Genomic DNA, 25,133 nt, shown 5'->3' with positions numbered 1-25,133 from the left:
AAGTTAATTTTTACCAGAGATAAAGTAGTTAATAAGTAGGATTGTGATAATCTTGCCAAAATCTGCTGTCCATAAATTCAGACATCTAATCTGAGTTAATTGCCTAGGTTCCTGATACAGTAAATAGTGAAAAAGATGCATTGATTGAGGATAGATCTTTCAGTTCTCAGGCAACAGAGGCCACTTTTGGAGAGTAGCTACTGCTAGCTTTCATTTATCCTTAATTTCACTGGGATTCAGGACAACTACTTAAAATTATATGTTACAATTTTACATGGCTGATGTAAAATGAGAGGAATCTTGACTCTTGTTCATAGATTAATTTTTAAATAAAAGTTAATTTTTATTGAAAGCCATTATAAATATCCATATATTTCTTACACAGTGGCACAAACTCATCTTTGGACTGTTTACAGAGAGACTAAGAATTTTTTTCTAGAAACTCGGCTATTGCAAGCACAGATTTTTTTTTTTTTTTTAATAGCCCACAGTTAATTTTGTAAATCTGAGGTAGAAGGTAAGTTACACAGTTAAAAGATGTGTGTGCACAGGGGAAACAGTTGTTTATGCAAGTGCAAGGGCACTTACATGTGTTTTGGGCATACAGGCTACAAAGATTAGGTGAAATAACATAAAAAAGTAAGAGCAACAGTAAAATCACTGGAAATGATCTCTTAAGTTGTTTTATTGGCAATTATTAATGTACTACTGCATAAGAAATTGCTTCTATAATTTTGAAAAACAGGATGTCACCAGCAATCAATGTCAAGTGGGAGTCTCAGTCTGTGTTACATAGTAAACTTGTTATTTTGGAACAGTGAAGACTTTTGAAAATTTACAGTACATAACAGCTGCTTGAAGCCAGACTTTTTCAGGTGTAGCATGTTTATATGCAGTCATACTGTTGCCCTCTACTGGCATCTGCTAAAAGCTTTTAAGACCTTACTCATCAATACCGTGGTCTTCATGGCTAAGTTTTGAAGGATGCAGTTAATCCATTTCAGACAAACTCAAAATACACCATCTTTTGAAAGCAAAAGTTTTTCTCTTTAAAGAGACTCAGGGTTGGGGGAGAAATGGAGGAGGGGCACAACTCCTACCTGTCAACACTCATCTGCTTACAAACTGCTGAAAACTTTAGCTTCTGCATTCAAAAGCCCTAAAACATAAAAATGCCAGCTGAATTAGTTAAATATTTGAGTACTGACAACTGTCAGAGTGTTTGAATTTTGGAAGCATGGATTAAAGACATCAAGGGTCATGACAGTATCATATTTCAAACTGCTTGGTGAAAATACAGCTATAACACAGTGATTGTTGCTGTTCTAAAAAAAGAAAGCCAAATTCATAAAATTGTGCTTTCTGACAGATGGCAGAATACAACAGAGAAAAATATTTTTATTTCACAAGTACTTTTCTACAGTGTCTTGCTACTGTCATTAACTAAGCTGTCTAAACAGGAGTAAGACACAAAAGAGAAAGATAATTTATCTACTAAATAGGGTTTTTTTTCTTTAGATGATTATTTAACTAAGACGCTTAATCTCAACTGCCCTCAAATCTCTACACAATTTGGGACTATATGGAGATTTTATGTACAACGATGGCTATCAGTATTGTACTATATTTGGAGTCAGTCCCTCTGAAGAGTTGTTTCTGTAAGCTGTCTCCATTAAATACTTTTTGTGATCCTTTGACTTCTTGTTCCCAGAAATAAAACATCCAGTATCTTCCCACTGAGCAGTCATGGAGGAGTACCTCATGTGGAGAAAAGATGAGGTATGAGGGATGAGGCTTCCTTCCCTCAAATCAAGATGTCATTAGGCACTGTGGAGCTTTAAATGCTTATCTCTGTTACTGCCACTGTCTTGCACTCTCTTTGGCATATCAATGAAATATGTGGGGGAGGGGGCGGGAATTAATTGTAAAGTATATTTATTCTTACTTACCTATTTTCCAGGATTGACTATGAGTGTTGTTAATTGTTTGCCATTTGTACTATGTTTAATCTCTCTATACATATAAAGCTTGTTTTGTGAGCAGAAAGCAGTGTGTTAACTTAGTGGAATAGGCTTTGCTTAACTCATATTTTCAAATAAAGGTTTGTTACACCTGCAGCATTATGATTGTGTATAACAAATTCCATTTTATTAATAGAAAAATAGTTATTTTGTCCTTAGTTTGTTGAACTGTGGTTTTGTACTAGAAACAACCTAATATTTGCTTTTAAAGTGTTGTGTACAGGTAGAGGAGGCAATAGACTCAGATTCCACTGTGTTGCCTAGAGAGTTGAAAATTAAAATGCCCTTAGGGAATGATAAAGCTTTATTACTTCTTCCAAATTATGGAGTTAGTTTATAAACTCTTCACTTTTTGATTCTGAACAGCTCAGTATGCAGATTTCATTAATGTGAGTTTGGGAAAATTGATGCTAAATGACACCAGTTTAATGAAGCATCAAACAAAATACCTTTAAGATATGGGATGCTGCAAGGAAGATTCTAAGAACATTCTGTTTCCATTTCAGTCATAAATTGTGATACAAAAATTGCAGAGACTTTTAATTAACTAGGTTCTAACAAAGTTCAGATACAGCATTAAAAAATAGTAGATTTTTTTTATTTCATTGGGATCCAGAGGACTCTAATAACGGCCATATGTGAAATAGAAGAAATATTTGGGAGCAGTTAATGCCTGAACATAAAAGTGACCGCGTGTAAATCACTGTAGAATGTGCTTTGAGCAAGGGCAGTAGGTGTTGGTTTTGTTGGTTTTTGCTTTTTTTTCTTTTTACCCCACAAGGCTCTCTGTGTGTATTCATATATTGCTAGAAAAAAATCACGCAGCAAATACGAATATTTTGACCCAGCTCAGGTGGACCTTTATATGTAATTTTCATAATGCTTTGATCTTTTCTTCTTTGAACTGAGTGTGAAGACAAGGCCACAAAGAAGTACCTCAGTTTGACAAATAAACGTGCTGTAAGGCATTCATATACTGAGGCCATATTTATGGACTCTGTATTTCTTGTTTTCAGGTGAGCGTCCTTACCAGTGTCCTTACTGTGACAAAGCTTTCAGCAAGAATGATGGATTAAAGATGCATATTCGCACACACACAAGGGTAAGTGTAGCTTAGTTTTTACGGTTACTTAAGGATTGTCTATGAATCATGTGGCTAAAAGTAAATAATTACTGATTTTTGTAGAATTAGGCTGTACCAACCAGGATGTTTTATATTTACAAGTGCATAATAAGAGGCAAAGATTTAAGTAATTAACTGTTTGATTATAATTACAGCTCCCTTACTGACCTTCTATTTTTTCTTTATTTCTTGCGTGTTGAAATAATAGCAGTACAAACTTCTTCCTTTAACCTGTGGTTTTTATAGATCTAATATGTTTGTGGTTGTTTACTGAGTAAAAAATTCTGTAAAGTTGTTGAAACTTCAATATCCAGTGTTTTGATTCTTGCCATCTCTTCAAAATCCAGTCACTGTGAGCTTTTCAGAGCCTGTACTTTTCTGATGGATGACACATACTAAGCTGCAAATTTACTGTATTTAAATTTTATTTAACTGAAGGCAAAATAAAAGGCAAATTGCAGATGTCGCCAGGATTATTTTTGAACCTTTAGTCTCAATTAGCACAGAGGTTCCCTTTTTAGGGAAAAGTCTTGTATATATATTTACTAGAGGATAAAGGTGAGATCTTGGCCCCACTCAGCCAGCATAGAGGTGGATAGCTGTCTTCAGTCAGCCAGATGTGAGTTCCCTTAGTGAAGGGAGATGTCCAGGTGAAGTTAAGCTGGTGTAGCGTTCCGTATGCTACCTGCCTCTGGCCTCCCCATCCACCGTAAGAAAACAAACAAAAAGTTGAAAGAAAGCTGTAGCTTTTACTACTAATCCCTTGAGAGCTGTTACTGCTTAAAGGAGTCAAGGCAGTCTTGAGGCCAAACAGTGAAAGTTTATCTGTTAGGGAATAGGAAGGATGATAGTTAATTTACTAGTCTTCATATTCAAATATGTGCACAGAATAGTTTTCTAAATAAGTGAAGATATGATCAAAACTGTTTGCTTAATTTTCTACCATTCTACATAGGACTTGAGGGTGTTAACTGGAGCTGCTAGGTAAAGTTTTAGCGCAAACTTTAGCTTAGAAGTAATCAGTAGTTTGTGCAGTGCTTCCTTGTGGTTCATTGTGAGCAGACTAGTCCCATATTATATGTTGTTTCTTCTTCTTTGCAGCTATTAAATAACTTTTAAAAATGCTATAAAGTACTTTTCTTTTGTTACTGTCATGTTTTACTGGTTTTGCACCAAGCGAAATTTTATTACCGTGTATGTTCTACAAGGCTCTGAGTGGGAGGAGTAGTAAACAAGACCTGCTCTGAAATGGTGCAAGTTTATTTTTGCCCTGATTTGTCATAGTGTTGGAATAAAATCAACAAATCCTATTATTTACCAGAGCAATTGTGTGGTTGGCAGGAATATGAAGATTTATTTAATGTTTGTAGTAGGTTGATGCTTGTCAGGAATGTAGTGGTTGACATTCAGGATTTCATTACGAGACATTAAAAGTTTAGAATTCATCCTCGTATGTTTGGTGTTGCTTATGCATCATTTTTAACTTCGTAAGAGTGTTGAGAAAAAAAGAAAAATCTACAAAGCTATCGTACAGGATCAGGAAACAAAACCAGCCCCTTCAGTAGAGAAACAGCTACTGAGTAGGTAGGTTCTATAATACTTTTGTAAGATTGCCTGCCTTGAAGTTTCTTTGAACACAAAGGTGCTAGCTAAAGGGGAAATCTCTGCACTGTGAGGATGTTGGCTATGCCTTTTCTTACCTTTTCCTACATATAAATTTTATTTTTAAATTTCTTCTTGCATGCAAAATAATTATTCAAAGGAAATTAACAAGATATATAAACCAAGAAGGCACTTTTGTGTCAGCTGAGCTATGTGGAAATAACATCATTGTAGCACTCTTCCTCAAGGGCTAGTCTTGTGTAAATATCTTGGAAAAAGAGTCTGGTCTTTTAGGAAGACAAATTGTGAAGTAGCGTAAAAGTAATAATATGACATTCAAGAAGGAAAATGTCATTGTAGTGATTAAATCTAGATGTATTTTACCAGTGGGATTAAATGCCAAACCTGACCCTGTGGATCAGGGAGGGCTGCTGGAAAAATCATTTTAGAAAGTTGATTAAGGTCTGGCAGCTGCTGAACTGAGTAGAGCCTGGGTGGCCACAGGTGTCAGCTCACTCTGGAGTAAACAGAGAAGGTAAGCCAAAACCCCTACTGACAATGTAAGGATTAAAAAATACCAACCACCTAATATTAAAATGTCACCTGAGCACTGATTTGTTTCTATGAAAGTAGATGTGTTTGGGGTTTGTTTGATTTATTATTTTTTTTTCCTTAAGAAGAAATACAACAGCATAAGAAAACTATGCATAAATGAGGAACTCGTTCTTGATGAATGAATTTACAAGCCGTATCAGCTTTGAGGAAGTATATGCATACTTCTGATCTTCACAGAGCAGCAAACTTCAGCTCTTTCCTAAGGCTTTATTCAGTGCCTGACATAATACTATACAGTTTGAGCTTAAACATCTAGAGAAATTATTGTACGTTACTGCAATATAACTGTTAATATTTGGAAATACAATCATTGATAGGTCCCAGAGTTATTGTCACATAAATTGATGTTTCCATTACATCTGAAAATGGTACTTTAGTTACAGTTTATTTCAGTTAAATACATGGCAGTGATGGAAAACAGAAGGAGTAGAAGCCACTTGCAAATGGTTTTTCATCACATGGTTTGAATATTTCATATTTTTACTTTGAAGGTATAACAGATACATGTAATTTTTATAGCTTGTTTAAAAGCCCGATTTCTGGTGGTTGAAAGGCTGGTGGCTGTAATGCTCAAATTGTGTGTTGCCAAGATAATATTTTAAACATAGAGAAATTAGAGAAATTGTAGGGATAGGTCAAGGGGGAACTGGTTAAAACTTAGACAGGGGAAGTTCAGGTTAGATATAAGGAAGAAGTTCTTTACTGTGAGGGTGGTGAGGCCCTGGCACAGATTGCCCAAGGGAGTGGCAAATGCTTCATCCCTGGCAGTGTTCAAGGCCAGGTTGGACACAGCCTTGGGCGACATGGTCTAGTGTGAGGCACCCCTGCCTATGGCAGAGGGTTGGAACTGGATGATCTTAAGGTCCTTTCCCACCCTAACTATTCCATGATTCTATGGTCTGCTGTCACGAAAATGACTTCAGTATAAAGATAGCCTTAGAAGGTAAGGACCTAAGTGCCTGATGCAGTATATGCAAGAATTAGTGTCCTGATTTTGGATGGGATAGAGTTTATTTTCCTCCTAGTAGCTGGTTTTGTATTTTCTTCCCTTGTTATTTCCCTTACTGTTATTATCAATAGTAGTAGTAGTAGTAGTTTTGTATTATACTTTAGTTATTGGACTGTTCTTATCTCAGCCCATGGGGTTTACAATTCTTTTTATTCTCCTCCCCATCCTGCCTGGGACAGGGGGAAGTGGTGGATGAGCTAGTGGCTGTGTGGTGCTAAGCTACCAGATGGGTTTAAAACATGACAGCCAACCTTGAGTTAATTCTGAGTTTTATTTATGAATTTCATGGGAATAGTTATAAGTCACAATAGGTATGGAAGCTAGGCAGTCTCTTGTAGAGATTCTTGTCTTGAAGTCAGTGTTTCAGCTTGCTGCTGGGACAGTACAAAAAGAAAACTGTCCTTGCCCAGATCCTGAGTTAAACAGCCTTTCCAAAGCACTCATTTGGAACTTTAAACAGCACCCTCTATTATTTTTTTTAACTCAGAAGAATATTAAAATAAAATATTGGAAAAAAGGTTGAAGAACAGTATTGACAATTGTGACATAATTTCCCTTGTTCTGTTTCCCAGGAGATATTTGGGCTTCACAAAGTTTTAACGAAGGTCATGTGTTCTAGAAACATCATACTATGCTATGCCCCTCCTCAGCTCCCCGCTTACATTGAGTACTAAATATAGTCCTCTATGCACATGACAGTGTGTAATGAAATAAGATGAGGCGTTGATTGAATTTTGGTTTTTTTTCAGTATTTCCCTATTGGTGAGACATGAGTGAGTCCCCAAACATCTGTCTGAGGATGATGACTTTGCCAGTGCTCTGGTTTCCTTGCCTGTGGAATCTGTGTTTGTGTACAGAATACAGAAGGTTTTAATCCCACTGCAGCTATATTTTAACACTTTTTTTTTTATGTAATGTTGACTGATGATCATCTTTTACTCATAGATTGAAAATGTTTTGGTTTTTTTTTTTTTATATAGATACTGTTCTTTTTCCAAGAGCAGGTCAGCATCTGTTGAATATTCATCATGGCTGATTCAAATAAACCCTCCATCACTAAATCTTAGGAAGAGTGGTTTATTTATTTATTTATTTCAGTGGTTTAAAAAACCCCAAAGAAGCAATCTTTAAAGATTGTAGGTAGCAAATAGTTAGAACTACTGTGGAAAATGGGAAGTTAATGGTTTTGTAAGGTCCAACTAATTGCATATGCTACAACTTTTGAACAAATAACCCTTTTTTTTCTTCTGGCAGCGTTTCAGTTAAGATGTGTGGTTTTATTTGCATTACAAGTTTTATTGCAAGAATTTCAGATAGTATTTTTTCAAAACTCCCAAAACTGAATTGAGAACTTTTTGAACAAAAACATCAGTCATTTCTAATAAAAGTGACTTTTTATGTACATTTGCCAAATCCTGTCTGAATTGTTTCAGCAGGAATGTTTCTGTGCCTACTCTAGTTATTGGAAATATTTTTTTTAAAGGCTTTTACTCCCCAAGTGAAGAAAAGTACTTGTAAAGTGATTGTTTATTGAGTTTTAATTATTGTAAAATTCAAGTCCCTACTACTTGTGCAGAGTTGTAAATTCTCATCAGCCTTTGTCTTCCTGTGTCAACTTTATTTTAGTAATTTAATGCAAGTCTTAGTAGGCAAGTCTTTAATGCAAGTTTAAGTAGGCCTCTGTCTGTGGGTGAGCCACTTGCTGTAACTTCCAAACCCCTCCCAATTACTAAGAGAGCATCTTGTTAGTTCTTGCACATTTTTCACACTGAAATATGAAACTGGACTCCATTAACTCGCACCATCTGTGATCTGAAGTGCCTTAGCCTCGCTTCTCATCAGGGGATGTGTTGCTAGTGGTGATGACCTAGCAGAAAGTATCATTGATGTTTTTTTTCTGACATTAATCATATTTGCCCTTTTTTTTTTAGGGCTGAAATGGAGGAAAGAAGGAGGCTGTTAACCCAGGAAGCTGGGAAATAGTAACAAAAAAAAAAAACAAACAAAAAACAAACAAACAAAAAAAAAACACACACAAAAAAAAAAAAAGGAGGAAGAGGACAATTAAAAGCAAGGGGCTTCCTCCTAAATCTGTTGTCCCCACCCAGAACTGCTTTGCTGTCCTGCAGGGGGCTAATGAGGAAACACACTTGCGCCATGAACAGCCTACTGATGCACTGGTAAAGAAGATCGCTACTGGTGCTGCCAGGAAAAAGTGGCGGGTCATAGTAGTAGGAGACTCTACTTTGAAAGGAGCAGAGGCACCCATCTGTCAGCCTGACCCAGTCTCAAGGGAGGTGTATTGCCTACCAGGATCATGGATCAGGGATGTTGCAGAAAGGCTGCTGTTCCAGTAAGTCCCACTATTACCCACTTCTAGCAATCCATGTGGGTGCTAGTGATATAGATAGCAGTAGCCTGGAGAACATAAAGAATGACTATAGAGCCCTGGGAGAGGTGGTTAGGGGCTCTGGAGCTCAGATAGTCTTTTCGTCAATTCTCCAAGATAAGGGGGAGGACCTTAAAAAGGCTAGGAGGATTGACCAGGTTAATAAATGGTTAGAATGGTGGTGCCATAATCAGGGGTTTGTGTATCTAGAGCATGGGACTCAATTTAGTAGGCCAGGTCTACTGGAGGCTGGTGGAGCTGGTCTGATGAAGGGGAAGAGTGGTTTTGGTAGGAGGCTTGCCAGACTGGTCAAGGAGGCTTTAAACTAGATGTGTTGGGGGAGGGGGGCATCATTCCATCACAACACACCCAGTCAGTTACCAGCACCTATAATAAATGCTCGGAGCAATGTAGAGATATTCCAGCTACTCCTGCCAATGAGCTGGCTTCATTTGGAGCTCAACTCAGATGCCTCTATACAAACATCTGTAGCATGAGGAACAAACAAGAGGAATTACAGATGTGTGCATGTCTACGGAGGTGTGATATGATAGGCATCACAGAAACCTGGTGGGACAAGGGGTAACATGTTGAAACTTAAACAGGGGAAGTTTAGATTGTATATAAGGAAGAAATTCTTTACTGTAAAAGTGGTGAGGCACTGGAATGGGTTGCCCAGGGAAGCTGCGAATGCTCCATCTCTGGAGGTGTTCATGGCCAGGTTGGACAGAGCCTTGGGTGACATATTTTAGTGTGAGGTGTCCCTGCCCACAGCAGGGGGTTTGGAACTCAATGATCTTAAGGTCCTTTCCAGCCTTAACTATTCTATGGTTCTAAATGTAACTAAACATCGTCTACATAAGCCACCCTTGTTTCAGTAGGCGCTTTACTGTCTTTCTTAAGGCATTATACCTTAATTCCCAGCCCTTTAATTAAGATGAAAGTTGATCTTTTTAAAAGAATTGAGTGATATATTGCATGTCACCACTTCATTGACAGTGATACTACCCATCACTCTTCTTAAATGTAGAAGAAACCTGTGCATTGACACTGGAATTTGCTGAGGCTCAGAGGTTTTACCACAGCTGCTATCTAACAGGTTTTCTTGTAAAGAATTACTCACTTGGTCTGGCCCTCAGCATTTTCTGATGCTATCTGTGGGGGTTTTTAGACCAAGCAGAAAGATCTGTCCAATTCTGTAGGACTTCTGTCATTCGTCACTGTTCTGTTTAACTTTTGGTAGAACTTTGCTGTTAGCGAGTGTCTACAAGTTAGGTTGCAGGTGGCATATGGGCTGTGCATCATGAGCTCTGTTTTAGGTTGCCTTTGATTGGACTCTTTTCCAGGCTCCTGAGGTCATGCTTTTCAGGCTGTTGGAGCCTTGAACCTTCTTTCAGTTCACATTCAGGTGGAGTTTTGGAGAGGATGATACCTGTCATGTGCAACTGGCTAGAGAGCTCCTGAGTGTGGTTTGAGGGACACATCAACATGAATAATTAGTTATAATTGAAACAAAGTTCTCCTGATATTAAGAAAAGGCTTAAAACACACAAAGCAAAGGGTTTATATGAAATACACGTGAACTCAGCATCATTGCCTCAGTGCCTAAGGTGCCCTTTAATAACGCTTCCTGAAGTGTGTATTTGTCACTGTCATCCTGGAATGTAAGTGGGGAGAACTGCTGTCTTTTCTGCATTTTCAATTGGCAAAGCTATAAGATTTCCAGGATGCTGTTGGAGCAGTTAGCTCTTGGTAGCAGCAAGCCTGACTAGTGTATTTTAATGTTGTCTGGCTTGTCATGTTTGTTCATTCCGGGCCACAGTTTTCCATTCTTGCTGATTTTTTTTTTTCAAAAGGATTCTTTTTCTAACCCTGTGTTCAAGCGATAATGCAAATACATGTAGCAGCAAATGATATTCATTAAGAGTGTACAAATATTTTCAAGTTCCCCACATAAGTTTTGAAAGCAGATGTTATTGTACCTCCATCTCATGTACATGGCATTGTAAGACTTTAGGAGCAAAGAAAAGCTCTTTGGTTTAGAATAATGAAAGAAATTAAAAACAAGAAGAAAGAAAATTAAGTAAGCTAGTGTACCAACCTTATGGCGAAGCACCTTCCAGAATACCAAGTCCCATTTGGGTTCTCCTTCGCTTTTCTTTTTTCAGAAGCAGGAATGTTAAAAATCCTGATCTACATGTTTCATATTTATATCTGATATAGTTTAAAATGTAATATTAAATCACTGCAGTATCAGCTACATCCTGTCTTCCTCACTGTCCCTGCTCCCTTCCTCATTTATGTCATCAATAAAAGAAAACATGTAATCCTTTGGCTTTGCTGCCACCATAGTCATGGCCTTGCAGATACTTTTTGAACAGAAGGTAGATTTATAGTACTAGCAGTTGCTGACTCCTTTGAGGTCAGACTTAAATGGTCTTCCCAATGACCTAATTGTTGACAATTAGCAGGTTTTTCCCTTTGCTTGATTTTTTTTAAATTTGTCCAGCTTTCTTCTGATCTTGTCACTGGTCCCTATTGTCCTTCTGTGGTGGCATTGGTTTTCTTTCAGACTTACTGCTGTGGGTTTTATCTGTTTGGGGTTTATTTTGTGTTTGCATTTAGAGCAGTAGTGCTTATGCCAAGCCAACATCATCTTTCCCATTTACAAATGTTGCCTTCAAGTATTGTGCAATGGAAATTTGTTATGAGGGGAAGAAGCAGGAAAGGGGAAAGGAAAAGCACAGAATGTTTTGTTTTGAAGAAATTAGTCTCTGAGAATGATGTCTTCTTCAAAACCGACTAAGTCTTTTTCTCTGGAGAGTGAGATAAGGCCAGGTTTTGCTCTGGACAACACTACTGATTTTACTGAAATGGACAGACATGCATGAAGGGCAGCTTAGTTTAGGGGAGAGGCAGCTAATGTGAATCAGAATTGTGTCTGCTGAAGTCGTTGGAATATACAGATGTAAGGAATATACAATTAGATCAAAGACAGCTTTGGATGTGTTTTTGGCACAACGTATGTGAATTTGAATACAAATGCCAAGGGGATGGTTAGATATACCCTTTTTGGCCATAGGGAATAGTAAAAATAGTCATACATAACTTTGGGGAAGATATTACAGCCCAGGTTTGTGATTTCAGCTTTCCTGAGTTCAGAATGGCTGTTCCTCCAAAATGGAATCCTGAAGTCCATTTCACTCTGAAATCAATAACATAATCATAATCAATCATAATAATACCTGAAGAACAAGATGATAAAAAGGAGCAAGTACACCTGGTACAGTTTGCAATAATGAATGTTTTCATAGGTGTTGAAGATGTGCACATCATGTAGTTTACTTTGCGCTTTCTGTGGAACAACATACACAGAGAAAGGCTGTTCTCAAAGAACTCACAGAAAATGCAGTTTATGTTAACCACAATGCAAAATCAATTAAGGGGGGTGTTGCACAAACCTGCTTTACATATTTGCATATCATTATTGCATATTCATACATTTCCTTAAAAACTACAAACCTGCTCTGAGATGTCTTTAGTCAGTCTAGCAGAATTCCCTGAGATACGAATTTTTTGGTCCAGGTGATGATTTTTTAAGATCAGCTCAGATATCCTTTAGGTAATTTGTCATGTTTTACTCCATGCTGAAGAATCATGGAAATTACAAAAAGATAATGATGAAAAAAACACAAAGATGATAAAGATGTGTAGGGAGAATCTTTCACAGAAAAGCTTATTTAGCAGCTTCCCTTTAGACCAGTTTGATTATATGCAGCTGGGCACCGTATACTCAGCCTCTGTCAGTATAAAGGTTTGTCTTGCATCATGCTGAAATGTACTTAATTTGTCTCGTGATTTACTCATGTCTGAAATTGAAACTGCTGGAGAAATGCTTTTTCCTGTGTACAGTACTTAGGATGTGGTTTCAGTGAGCTCGAGGACTCCTGCTACTACAGGATGCGAAGTTTATGTCCTTGATGCTGCCTTTTCTAGGAAACCTCATAGGAGGGTACTCCATAATAAAAAACCCACTGTTCACCCGCACTGCTATCTCTGGATCTGCAAAAACCTACCCTACTAAAGAGAGAGCCTGGGACATACCCAGAACAACAGTGGTTTGTAGTCCATTGTGTTATGTGTACGATTTATGCTGAGTACCTAGCAGGATTCAGCAAGATAGAGACCTGATTTTCCCCTACTAGCTGAGAACAGTAATTAATAACCAGAGAATTTTTTCACTTTGTAGCTTCAGCACCTAAGCTGAGTTGTTCTTTCTCACTTATCCTTGGATCCCACGTTATTTCCCAAAGGACCATTAAGATTGCTGCCTATTATTTGTTAATTCATAGACTTGTCATTTTTATTGCTTATTGATTTTCAGTCTTGGTTTCAATTGAATTTATTAAAATGTAAAATTTTACTAAACAATAACATCATTGCCTAAAATACCCGTCTTTAGAACTTAAGCAATACAGAATTAGAGGCCACAGGAAAAAAAAAAAAAGAATGAAAGAAGTGTGATTGATTAAAAAATAAAGATGCCTCTAGAGCATCAAAATTTTAATGAGGCAATGTGCAGTGCCATAATACTAACTTCTACATTTAGCTGATTTATTTAAATGTTTTCCATACAGTTCTTTTATCATTTTAGTGAAATAAAGGAGGAATTATACCTTATGTAATTTCTATATTAAGGAAGAACTTTACAGAAGAAAAGCTTTATAGAAGTGGTTTTCCATAAATACATCTATTTGAGGCTAGTGAGCTTGCAACTTTTATAACATCATGTGTTACAGTAGCTGCTAACCAATAGTTCTAATAAAATTACAGATGGCTTGGTTGCCATCTGCTCTTCTTTTGAGATTCTGCAATGAATATGTGATCAACCGTCTGTCACCACTTTTCAAATTAGTTTTTTCTCTACCACATGGTTTCCTTGTATCCCTTCTTCCTCTCCTCACCTCTTTATCTGTTTGGAAACATGCTAACAAACCTGAGGTTTTTATAGTTATCTTACTTCTCCTTATGCTTTAAGCTTCTGTGGATGATAAAGGAAAGTACCTTGGAATTTTATGTGTCTGTACCTTTCACATTACAAAACACAGATTCCCAAAATGGCTGGTTTTGAAAGACTGGAACAGATAATTAATTCGTAAGTGGGTGTTAAAGTGGAAACTGTCAGGCCACGGCTTTACCAGCTTTACCTTAATCATTTGAAAGTAGTTTTCTGTTGTTTTCACTAACTATAATCCCTCAGAGAGAACATAAAACTTGCACCATCCAGGATGGAATTTCATTCCTTTAATGACTTGGGCTCTGCATTTACTCACTTTCACTCACTTTCACTCGCTGTTGTCATTTCATACAGGAAAAGCCGTATCAGTGTTCAGAGTGTAACAAGGCTTTCAGTCAGAAGCGTGGCCTAGATGAGCACATGAGAACCCACACCGGAGAGAAGCCATTTCAGTGTGATGTGAGTCTGTCCCTTTGTCTTCTTGACTTCAACGCAGCAGCAGGACTTGCAGTGAGACTATAGCCTTGCACCTATTGGCTGTGGCATGAAGTTACACTTTGTAGAGTCTTTGATTGCCTGACTAATGAAAGACCATTCAGGAAGTTTAATGTACCTTCTCCACTTGACAGAAGCTTTGTCCATCCTCTTATTTTATGGCTTTGGATCCCTTAAGAGTTATTTTCACCATTAATGGAATTTGGATGTTGCAAGTTACAAGTACATGCTGGTTAGGTTCCTGTACATGTTGTATGACAGATTAATATTTGGGGATTAGTTTATACAGGAAAAGGTATTTAATTCATTACATGTAATCTGAATGCTTCTGATGTTGGATGACACAAATATGAATTCAGAATTTCCAGTTTCTGTTTACTGAAATCTGGTCTGGTATTTTCAACATCTGTTCTTTTTTTTTTTAATGTTCATTGAAGAAAGCATGGATGTTGTATATGCTTACTGAAATGCAGCATATTATGTTACAGTTCATAGATCACTGTCAAGTCCCTCTCATTTAGCATATCCCATTGTGTATAAAGCGTATCTCACAGCTTTTTGGAAGGTAGGTGGGGAGGCTGAGTGTGCAGAGACTTTTGGAAAAAAATGTTGAGAATTAGCAAAAGCCGGAAGGTAAGTTGTTTCTCAAGGGTTTAGAGGGTATCAGGTTAGGATATAGAACTGGTGCTTTGTTTTGTGATACTAGCTCTTAATGAACTAGTCACAAATGAACCACCAGCTTTCAGTTATATCTTAGGTCACTCAGTCTGAACAGCTGTAAATATGTTAATATTAGATGCAAAATTAGAATAACTACTTGGCATGAAAGTCACAACGGTCTGTTAAATGATCTGTGTTTTAATAAATAATCTGGTGACATTTCATTAAGAATAAAATGTATGAAAGGTTTTGTCTGCAGTATTTTGCTGATGTCTACAAGTCAGGAGATTTTGTGTATTCTTTTGGGATAATCTCAGCCTGGCTCTTGGTTGGACCCTGAAGATTTTTCTAATTCCAAATCATTGTCAATAACTTTTTCAGACTTCTATACTGTTTATATGACAAGGAGAGGTGCCATGCTTGACGTCGTGCTCACCAACAGGGAAGGGCTTGTTAAGATTGTCATGCTCCAGGGCAGCCTTGGATGCAGCGATCACGAGATGGTCAAATTTGAGATCCCCAGGACAGTGAGAAGAGCGTGCAGCAAGCTCACTGCCCTGGACTGAGAGCAGAGCAGACTTCGGCCTCCTCAGGAACCTGCTTAGTAAGGTTCCATGGGATACCCCTGGAGGGCAGCGGGGCCCAAGACTCTTGGTTGATATTCGAAGATCACCTGCTACAGGCTCAAGAGTGTTGCATCCCAACTAGAAGAAAGTACAGCAGGAGGGCCAGGAGACCTCCTTGGATGGATAAGGAGTTGCTGAGGAAAATTCAAAGGAAAAAAGAGGCTTATAAAAAGTGGAAGCAAGGACAGACAGCCTGGGTAGAGTACAGGGATGTTGTCTGGGAAGCTAGGGACCAGCTTAGGAAGGCTAAGGCCCAGTTAGAATTAATCTTGGCCAGGGATGTTAAGGATAACAGGAAGGGATTCTACAGGTACGTAGCAAACAAAAAACAGACTAGAGACAACATAGGCCCCCTGAGGAAGCTTTCGGGAGAACTGGCTACACAGGATTTGGAGAAGGCTCAGGTTCCAAATAACTTCTTTGCCTCGGTCTTCACTGGCAAAGGCTCTGACTGCACCACCCAGGTCTTAGAAGGTAGACGCAGGGACTGTGAGAATGAAGACCTTGGGCCCCCTGTGGGAGACGATCTGGTTCGAGACCATCTTAAAAATCTGAATGCGCACAAGTCCGTGAGACCTGATGGAATCCATCCGCGGGTCCTGAAGGAGCTGGCGAATGCAGTCGCTAAGCCACTGGCCATCATATTTGAAAAATCATGGCAGTCAGGTGAAGTTCCCAGTGACTGGAAAAAGGGAAATATAGCCCCCATTTTCAAGAAGGGGAAAATGGAAGACCCAGGGAATTACAGACCAGTCATTCTCACCTCTGTGCCTGGTAAAATCTTGGAGCACATTCTCCTGGAAGGCATGCTAAGGCACATGAAAAACAACAAGGTGCTTGGTGACAGCAAGCATGGCTTCACTAAGCGGAAATCCTGCCTGACCTATTTGGTGGCCTTCTATGATGGGGCTACAGAATTGATGGACAAGGGTAAAGCAGTTGATATCATCTACCTGGACTTGTGCAAAGCGTTTGACACTGTCCGACACCACATCCTTCTCTCTAAATTGGAGAGATATCAATTTGATGGATAGACCACTCGGTGGATAAAGAACTGGCTGGATGGCCGCACACAAAGAGTTGTGGCCAATGGCTCAATGCTCAGTTGGAGACCAGTAACAAATGGTGTCCCTCAGGGATCGGTGTTGGGACCGGTCTTGTTTAACATCTTCATCGCTGACATGGACAGTGAGATTGAGTGCACCCTCAGCAAGTTTGCCGATGACACCAAGCTGTGTGGTCCGGTTGATATGCTGGAGGGAAGGGATGCCATCCAGAGGGACCTTGACACGCTTGTGAGGTGGGCTGTTGCCAGCCTTATGAAGTTCAGCCACGACAAGTGCAAGGTCCTACACCTGGGTCGGAGCAATCCCAGGCACAGCTACAGACTGGGCAAAGAAGAGATTCAGAGCAGCCCTGCAGAGAAGGACTTGGGGGTGCTGGTTGATGAGAAAATGAACATGAGCCGGCAGTGTGCGCTTGCAGCCCAGAAAGCCAACCGTATCCTGGGCTGCATCAAAAGGAGTGTGACCAGCAGGTCGAAGGAGGTGATCGTTCCCCTCTACTCCACTCTTGTGAGACCTCACTTGGAATATTGTGTGCAGTTCTGGTGTCCTCAACATAGAAAGGACATGGAAGTGTTGCAACAAGTCCAGAGGAGGGCCACGAGGATGATCAGGGGACTGGAGCACCTCCCGTATGAAGATAGGCTGAGGAAGTTGGAGCTGTTCAGCCTGGAGAAGGGAAGGCTGTGTGGAGACCTCATAGCAGCCTTCCAGTATCTGAAGGGGGCCTGTAAGGATGCTGGGGAGGGACTCTTCATCAGGGACTGTAGTGACAGGACAAGGGGTAACAGGTTAAAACTTAAACAGGGGAAGTTTAGATTGGATATAAGGAGGAAGTTCTTTCCTGTTAGGGTGGTGAGGCACTAGAATCGGTTGCATAGGGAGGTTGTGAGTGCTCCATCCCTGGCAGTGTTCAAGGCCAGGTTGGATGAAGCCTTGGGTGAGATGGTTTAGTGTGTGGTGTCCCTGCCTGTGGCAGGGGGGTTGGAACTAGATGATCTTGAGGTTCTTTCCAACTCTAACTATTCTATGATTCTATGATTCTATTAGCTGTTGGCTAGTTTGCAGTATAAATGCGATTTTTCTCACACTGTGGATCCAAAATTCACTGGTCTTGGATTCACAGTGTGCTTTTTCAGACCAGTTTGGTCTGGTGGTTCTATTTTATTCTTTTTTCTTTCTTTAATCGAAAATAGGAGCTATATGAAAGCATACATTCCTGCTTCAACTATTCCTTCACTTTTCCTCATTATTAGATAGAACTGTATTTTCCTAACCATAGTATGTCTAGAAACAGCTGTAATGTGTATCTAGTCCTAATACTTCTCTGAGAATTTTTATATATATGCCTTCATTTACTCGAGATTATTTTAATACTTTAAATTACTGCCATGTTTCGCAAAAAATTACGCTTTAGCAGTAGTCTTTTGCCAGCTGCACATTTCAGAGATTGCTGGCTTTTAGGGGTTTGGACATAAACAGCAGATGCTTCTAAAATTCATTCATCCCTTTTCAGTTGTCCAGGTGCCTATCATGGTGTGCTACTTACTAGACACTTGGGGAGTGTGAAAGTTTTGTTTTCAATAGTTACTCCTTATTTCATGTGTATTCCAGTTACACAGGTGCTGGGGATATAGGAAATGTTACACATAACAGACCGTTCCTCCAGAGCTTTCACATTGCATGTTACCAGATGTTTCAGCAGAAGTTACAGGAAATCCAGTAGTGGGCAGTTATAGAAAAATGTACCTATGGGAGACATTTATTGTTGGCTCCCCAATACTTTTTACACTCAGATATTCTCACCTACAGTTTTTTGTCCTGCTACGGATAGCTGTAAGTGTGCTTATTATTTTTGTTTAAATGACTTTAGTGGTAATTTATGGCACAACTTCTGCAAATTGTTAACTGTGGATTTTGGGGAGGAGAGTGTATGTCAGGTTACTGTAATGGAATTTCAATACCTGTCTTTTAGTTCTTTCATTAACAGAAGCAGCTAATAGGGGTTCCATTCATTGTTCTCTGTACATGTGCCATGTTCCTTCTTAGTCAACTCCTGTGAAGTTTTTTTTTTTTCTTTTCCAGCGCTTTCCATGATGTTTTCCCATGTTCATAATAATTTTTGTTACTATTTTCTGGATTTTTTTTTTCCCTGTTCTTGGATGTTTTAAGGGAGTAGTAATATTACTGGCATAGCCTTACTCGTTAAAGTAATTGGCAAAGTCCGTAAGACAAAGCCCAGACCTAGTAAGAATCCTTTAAAGGTGAAAAACAGGCTGTGTTTTCATTAATTAGCATATGCATAACTGTAATCATACATGAAGCCATACTGAAAGACAGAAGTTGTAAGAGAGTTGTTTGCTTGTTTCCTACCTGGCATTAGAAGCAGTTGTAGAAGCTATTCAGCTCTCTAAGTATATATCAACATTTAACAAATTGCACATTGATGACATATTAAAGAACATTTTCTATCAGAATTTTCTTTGTTTCTTAGTACATTTACATTTACAAGCAGGAATTGCTTTCAATGTCAAAGAACTGAAAAAGGAAATGTTTGGCTATTGAAAAAAAAAAGTGTTCTGTGAAGGTGCTACAGTTTATTTATGTGCTTATTTCTGTCATCAAAAGCATTTTCAGAACTCAAGGACTCAAAGCTCACATATCCACTGATGATAGTAGGAATTGAATATTTCTATTTTAAGGTGGAAACTCTAATATTTATCAGAAAGGACAGTGAAAATAACTGAAGTATGGAAATAGATGATCCCCACCCCCCAATAGATTGGATTTCTGTCCTTTGAAGACCAGCCTGTTTTTTACTGTAAGGCCAACTGAACTTCAGTTGACTCAGAGACCACAGATTATTCTCTGGGGGCAGAAAGGTCAGGGTACTGCCTGTCCTGGTTTCTTTCCAGTACAGTGTTTCCCTCCACTCTCCCTTTAGTTGACCCTACACTTACTTTCAAATGTCAGTCTCTTCGATCAAAACTTTGATAATTTTGAAGAGATAGATTTCAGGTGCACATTAGCAGGCATGGTTGTAAATCTCTAAAATGTCAGTCTTACTTCTAAACTTGAAATCTGAAGCAGACTCTTAAAAAACATCCAGAAACCAATACTTTTGTGCATAAGCACAGCACAAGATGTATCATATGATCCTGTGCTTTCCGCGTTCTTTTTGAAGAAGTTAGGTAGTAGAACATGCTAGAGCCCTGAAGGAACATCAGGACACATTGTACTAGTTGCATGAGCATTATAAATGAAAAAATGTAGTTTAGGACTCTGTTAGAAGCTGTTTACTTTAAAAATTAAGAGAGGCGTGTGTAAGGTACAGAGATCACGTGTACCTTGTATGTGTGTATATCCTTGATCGGCTTCCAAGAAACGTGTTTACAAGTATATGATACTTCTGACACATTGAGTCTTGTGAGCAAGCATGTTGTTACAATTAGAAACATTATGAGTTCACTTTTTGTGCTGTGTGGAAGAGGAACAGGAAATGGTATTTGCAAAAGCAGTATTAAGCCTCACCAGTGGATGATGTAGATGATATTCATTGTCACATAACAAAAGGGTGACTGTTGCTTGGGTCTGAAAGAGGCTGGAGAGTTACATTTGCTATATAAAAGTACTTGATCATGTGATAAATCCAAAACTATTTGATCGTAACTGCACATGCAGTGTTCTTGTTTGGGGAGAAATCATTTTTGATACAAAATTTGCCTCTGGCTATTGCCCTTTTTATGGTTATTGTATGTTTTTGCCTTAATTGGCATAAAATAAATATACTGTAGGTCAACATTATCTACTTGGTTAGTCAGCACTATTTGTCCTGGTTTCAAAAGGAATCAGTAATAATTCAGCATTTTCATTACTAGATTGGTACCAATGTAAATTTAAAACTTTATTTGCAAAAGGAGGGATTGTGCTGGATTTCTTCTCTGTGGAAGACATTTTGCCTGGAATGCACCTGGTATTTGAGGATTGCAAGCCTATGGGTGTTCATTCTTAATTCCTATTTCGTTTGCCAAATCAGGAATCGGGAGCATGCTTCCTTTCTCCTCCCCACCCCCCAGGAAATACATGCATACTGTATGTACCTGGATGGAAGGTGTAAGATGGCGGAAGATAATGTAACTGCATGCTTTCAGTTGATTTAGTGTCTTCCCTACAGATTCTTAACTGTTCATTCTAACTTCTCTTGGCTGGACTTGTTCTTGACCTTTCATTTTGACTTCAGAGTCCTCTATAATAATTACTAACCTTTCTTGCAGTCTTCAGAGCTTCTTTTTTTCTCACTTCTCCCTCCTTGTAGCTGAGCAAGTTGAACTGATTTTTTAGGAGCACACAGATGTCATTCTGGAAGTCAGGAAGGGAATACTTCATATGAGGTTGAATTACTGCATCCCAGATAGAATAATAGGTTAAAAAAAAAAAAAACAAAACCCCGAACCAAACCCATACACAGTACAATATAACTGGGACACCACAGTGTGTTGATATTTTGAAGACTAGATCTTTTTCGTTTACTAGCCCCCATGCCTGTGGTACCACTGTTATTGTGTGGCGTTGAAATATACCAGACAGAGTAAGGTGCTTTCTGAAGCAGTTATTCTTCCAAAGACCAGCTCATTTATTAAGTGTTGCAGTTACATGTGGCTGTGGCCTCAGCGATAGAACATAAAGGGTTCTATACATGCTTGAAATTTTAAGGCTTCTTTTTTCTTTGTCTTCACTGCCTTAGGTTTGTGATCTGTCCTTCAGCCTGAAGAAGATGCTGATCCGACACAAGCTGACTCATAACCCCAATCGACCGATGGCAGAATGCCAGCTTTGCCACAAGAAATTTACTAGAAATGACTACCTCAAAGTGCACATGGAAAATGTCCATGGTGAAACCGACAGCTAATTGTGGCATATGTGAGAGGAAAGGATCTCATGCTCTGAAGTGCTCCATTTGCATGTGTACCAACTCCAGACATTATCACCTGACTTGTAAGCATAGTCAAGAGAAACCATGGTTATGTGTTCGCAAATTATTTTTCCTACTTTTTTTTTTTAATATACTAGTAGGATAAAAACCAAAGAAAGACATTTACCTAAAGTAAAACATAGCTTGAAAATAAAAAGATGAAGATTAAAGAACTTTGGTAAAATTTTACCCTCAGAAAAATGAAACTAAAAAAAAAGCTGTAAGCAAATTTCACCTTCTCAGTTACAGCATTACAAACCTAGATATTAGTACTGTTACCTGGAAATAGTGGATATTTGGAACTGAACCCTTGGCTGTCTGCGACTGTATTTCTGTATCTAAGTTTCAAGAGTCCATTAAAATTCTTTAATTTGAAACCATGCAGAATTTGTCATTTTGATTGACTGCTGATTCCATCCAGGCATATTTTACCCAGATCTTACTTCTTCACTTTGTTGTAACATGATTGTGTCTTACTTTATTTCCAGCTTTCTCATTACTACATGAAGCTCGTTGAGTTGGTTCTTGAGATGCAAAATGTACAGATACAGAAACAATGGAAATCTGTCACATTAAGTATTTTTGTATAAGCATTAAGAAGGATTTATTCTGGTTACATGAGACAAGACTGAAGTGAAAACTTTGAGCAATTTATTTTAAGTACTGTATTCATACTCATCATTGTGACTGGTAAGGGAACTGGAAAGACATCTGAATAGAGTGGCTTGAGCAGCTGCAGTTACCTAGTTAACGTGTATTTGGTTTCCTGGTGAACAGCTGGTTCCCAGTGTTCCTTCCTGCTGAATCAGATGCCCTGGATTTCTACATTCCATTTAACTACTTTTCTTCTCTTAATTCTGTTAGTGAACACTGGGAAAAATACTGCTTTACAACAAAGTAACAGTCAAGTTCTTCATGTTATCAGATTGAGCTGTTCGCTACAGTAAAAGCTCCCACAGTTCCTCTTGTACTACAACTAGATTACCAAGAAATTTTTATCTACAAGGACAGTAAAACTGTAACTTCTGAGTGTGATTGCATGTGAAATTCCTGATTTATCAGCAGTTAATATTAAGGTTCTGTCATAAGTAAACTGTTCGTATATATTCTGGACCTGTCAAGTTTTTGTAAAATGAACTTGAACTGGGACATCTTCAAGTTTTCATCAGAAAAGAATTCAACTTCCTTATCAACTGTAGTAGGGATAATTATGCTGAAGTGAACACCATAATTCTTTATCTTTTCTCATGGTAGACTCTACTCAAATCTGATTATCATATGGTTGTTTTTCTACTCAAGAGCAAAAAGAAATAGCAGTAGCAGTATTGCTAGCAGTGGAAATCACTAGCAGTAGAAAATGTTAGTATATTTAGTGATTACCAATTCCTTCCTTCTCTACTGATAGTTTGGATTCCATTCTTCTGCATAGACATCTCTACTTTACATGTTCAATTTCGAGACCCAGCACTGCATCCCAGTAGTAATCTTTGCCAAAGTCATTGCTTTTCTCCAGAAATAAGCAGAAGTCACTTTGTTTTTCTTACAAGCTGAAGAAGGCATGCCACTTAATAGGGGTAATTATATTTATAGGGTCTATATCAGAAGGTCTTATTTTTTGCTATGTTTTGTTATGAGACCTTTTGTCTTCAACCTCTTTTCTTTTGTAAGCCTATAATATTCCATGATAACAAACTAACAAGTTTATAGGTTTCTTCCCATCTACAAGGAAGTTGTACACTCAGCTTTCCAGGTTCCCTTCTTAATGAAGCCAGGTGACTTCCTGCGAGCAATTGTAATGGAGTTGCTCAGGGACAAACAGGAACTATCACTGCTTTCAGCTACAGAAAACTTCGAAGTGATATCTTCCTGTTTATTTCAAAGGTCCTTGGTTCAATTTACGTAGGACTAGTAAGGCTTGAATGAGCCACTTGCAAGGTTTCTGCAGGCAAAGGGGTAAGCTTCAGCTGTATCTGCAGATTTGAAATTGGAATCCAGTGTCTCCTAAGTTGATCTGAGTTGAAAAAAAAAATGAAGTATAGTAAAGCAACAGACATAGGTCTGGACAATAATGTAATTGTACTTTAGTAGGCCACAGCAGTTATGCATGTGTAAATCCATATGAGGAGGATCCTGGTGAAGACCTGCATATGGAGAACCCAACTTCATATAATTTTGTTCTGAAATGTGTTGGTTCAGCATGGAAGAAGTGCCTTAGTTGTTACACTGGCATGTGACAGTAAAGTTTATCACTACCTGTATGTTTTATGTAATTTTGTATTATGTTGTAGCTGCTATGGTGTTACATAATAACGTTTATGCTCTTGTTAATTTTAATTAAATATAAAACTTATTTTCCTATAACTTCAGTAGTTATTTGCAGTATTAGTTTTGAAGGGAAACTGCATGGTTGATTTTTCATAATTTATAATTATTCAGTAACACTTGAATATCTTACTGCATTCAGTTTGCATGTTGAAATGCATATACTTTTCTAAATTGTATAGGATTCCTGCAGATTTTGAAGGAGGAGTGTAATTATGAGTATTTCACTTCTTTGTGACAACCACCTATGTGTAAAAGCATACTAAGTTGTCTTCATGCCCTTTTTGTTGCCTGAGAGGTATGTAAAACTTGGGAGTCTTTGCCAGTTCCACACAAATCATTTGTTCATATAAATAAAATACATTGTATGTGTGCAAGACAAGTATAGTAGAAAAAGGCATTATAAAGCTGAGTAAAGAATACTTCCTCTCCTTATTAGGAGAGCTTTTGTTACAGAGTTTGTCAGACTAGTGTATTTCTAAGTCCAGAGAACTTAAACTTATTGCTACAGGTGTTACGAAAATTAATATAATTTAAGTGTTCAGGTAGCAAAATCAATCCATACCAATGCATGTGTTTTAGTTGTAGTATTCTTAATTATCTGCAAGGAGAAATAGTTCAGCGACTTTTTTTTACATGTCTGGGGTGGGACAGCATTGCAAAGGTGATTTTTTGTTTGTTTGTCTGCTGTTTTGACATCAGTAAAAGCCAAGAGTTTGGTGTTAGAAAAACTGAGATCATATTTTTTTATGTTTTTCTTCCTTTATATTTCTTTTATGTTTTTCATTCTAAGGCACAGAAAAAAAAAACCCTGCAAACAAAAAAGTGAAGATTTTTTCTGAGCATTTTGAGAGAAGATGCTGTTAAAAAACAAGGAAATCCTTGGCGGGAGAGGGTGGGGTGGAGGTAATTGAACATGTATTCTACACAGGGTTTAGAGACCTTTGCTGCAAAATTGTACTACATGTTTAGGATTAATAACTGTCTTTGAGAAAAATTGCTAGTTGTTGAAAGTGAGTACATGAAGAGGAGAATGTACTTTCTTTTTTACTTATTTCTTGATAAATTACAATATACCTATTAAGATTAATCATGCTGTGTATAATCCATAGCAGTAGTTAACTAACTGAAGCATTGATCTTGATAATTGCTTCAATAGAACAAGGAATAGAAAGATCAACGTGCAAGTGAAACACCTTCGTGAGAAACACAGAAAGT

At 38.1% G+C, this 25,133-nt stretch overlaps 1 protein-coding gene across 22 annotated transcripts in view; it reads left to right on the top strand.

Moving 5' to 3' along the window:
• Positions 1-21,973, top strand: part of PRDM5 (PR/SET domain 5) — a 94,397-nt gene extending 72,424 nt beyond the window's left edge. For 8 of the 22 annotated variants that reach the window (XR_010613990.1, XR_010613988.1, XR_010613984.1 and 5 more), the window contains 2 exons: positions 1,712-1,779; positions 3,038-3,057. Coding sequence is in view for 8 of the 22 variants with exons in the window: in XM_065685927.1 (XP_065541999.1) it covers positions 3,038-3,123; positions 14,131-14,235; positions 21,366-21,530 (356 nt within the window). In the remaining 14 variants the exon portion in view is untranslated. Of the gene's footprint in view, positions 1-1,711; positions 1,780-3,037; positions 3,124-8,301; positions 8,677-14,130; positions 14,236-21,365 lie in introns of those variants that run through there. The other 14 variants (XM_065685927.1, XM_065685848.1, XM_065685839.1 and 11 more) reach the window with 7 other exon arrangements.
• The last annotated feature ends 3,160 nt before the right edge of the window (positions 21,974-25,133 follow it).

This window comes from Lathamus discolor, chromosome 1, assembly GCF_037157495.1.
Source record: "Lathamus discolor isolate bLatDis1 chromosome 1, bLatDis1.hap1, whole genome shotgun sequence".
In the NCBI taxonomy this organism is placed as follows: Eukaryota; Metazoa; Chordata; class Aves; order Psittaciformes; family Psittacidae; genus Lathamus; species Lathamus discolor.
The sequence above is the reverse complement of the archived record's forward strand: the minus strand, read 5'-3'. Positions and strand labels throughout refer to the sequence as shown.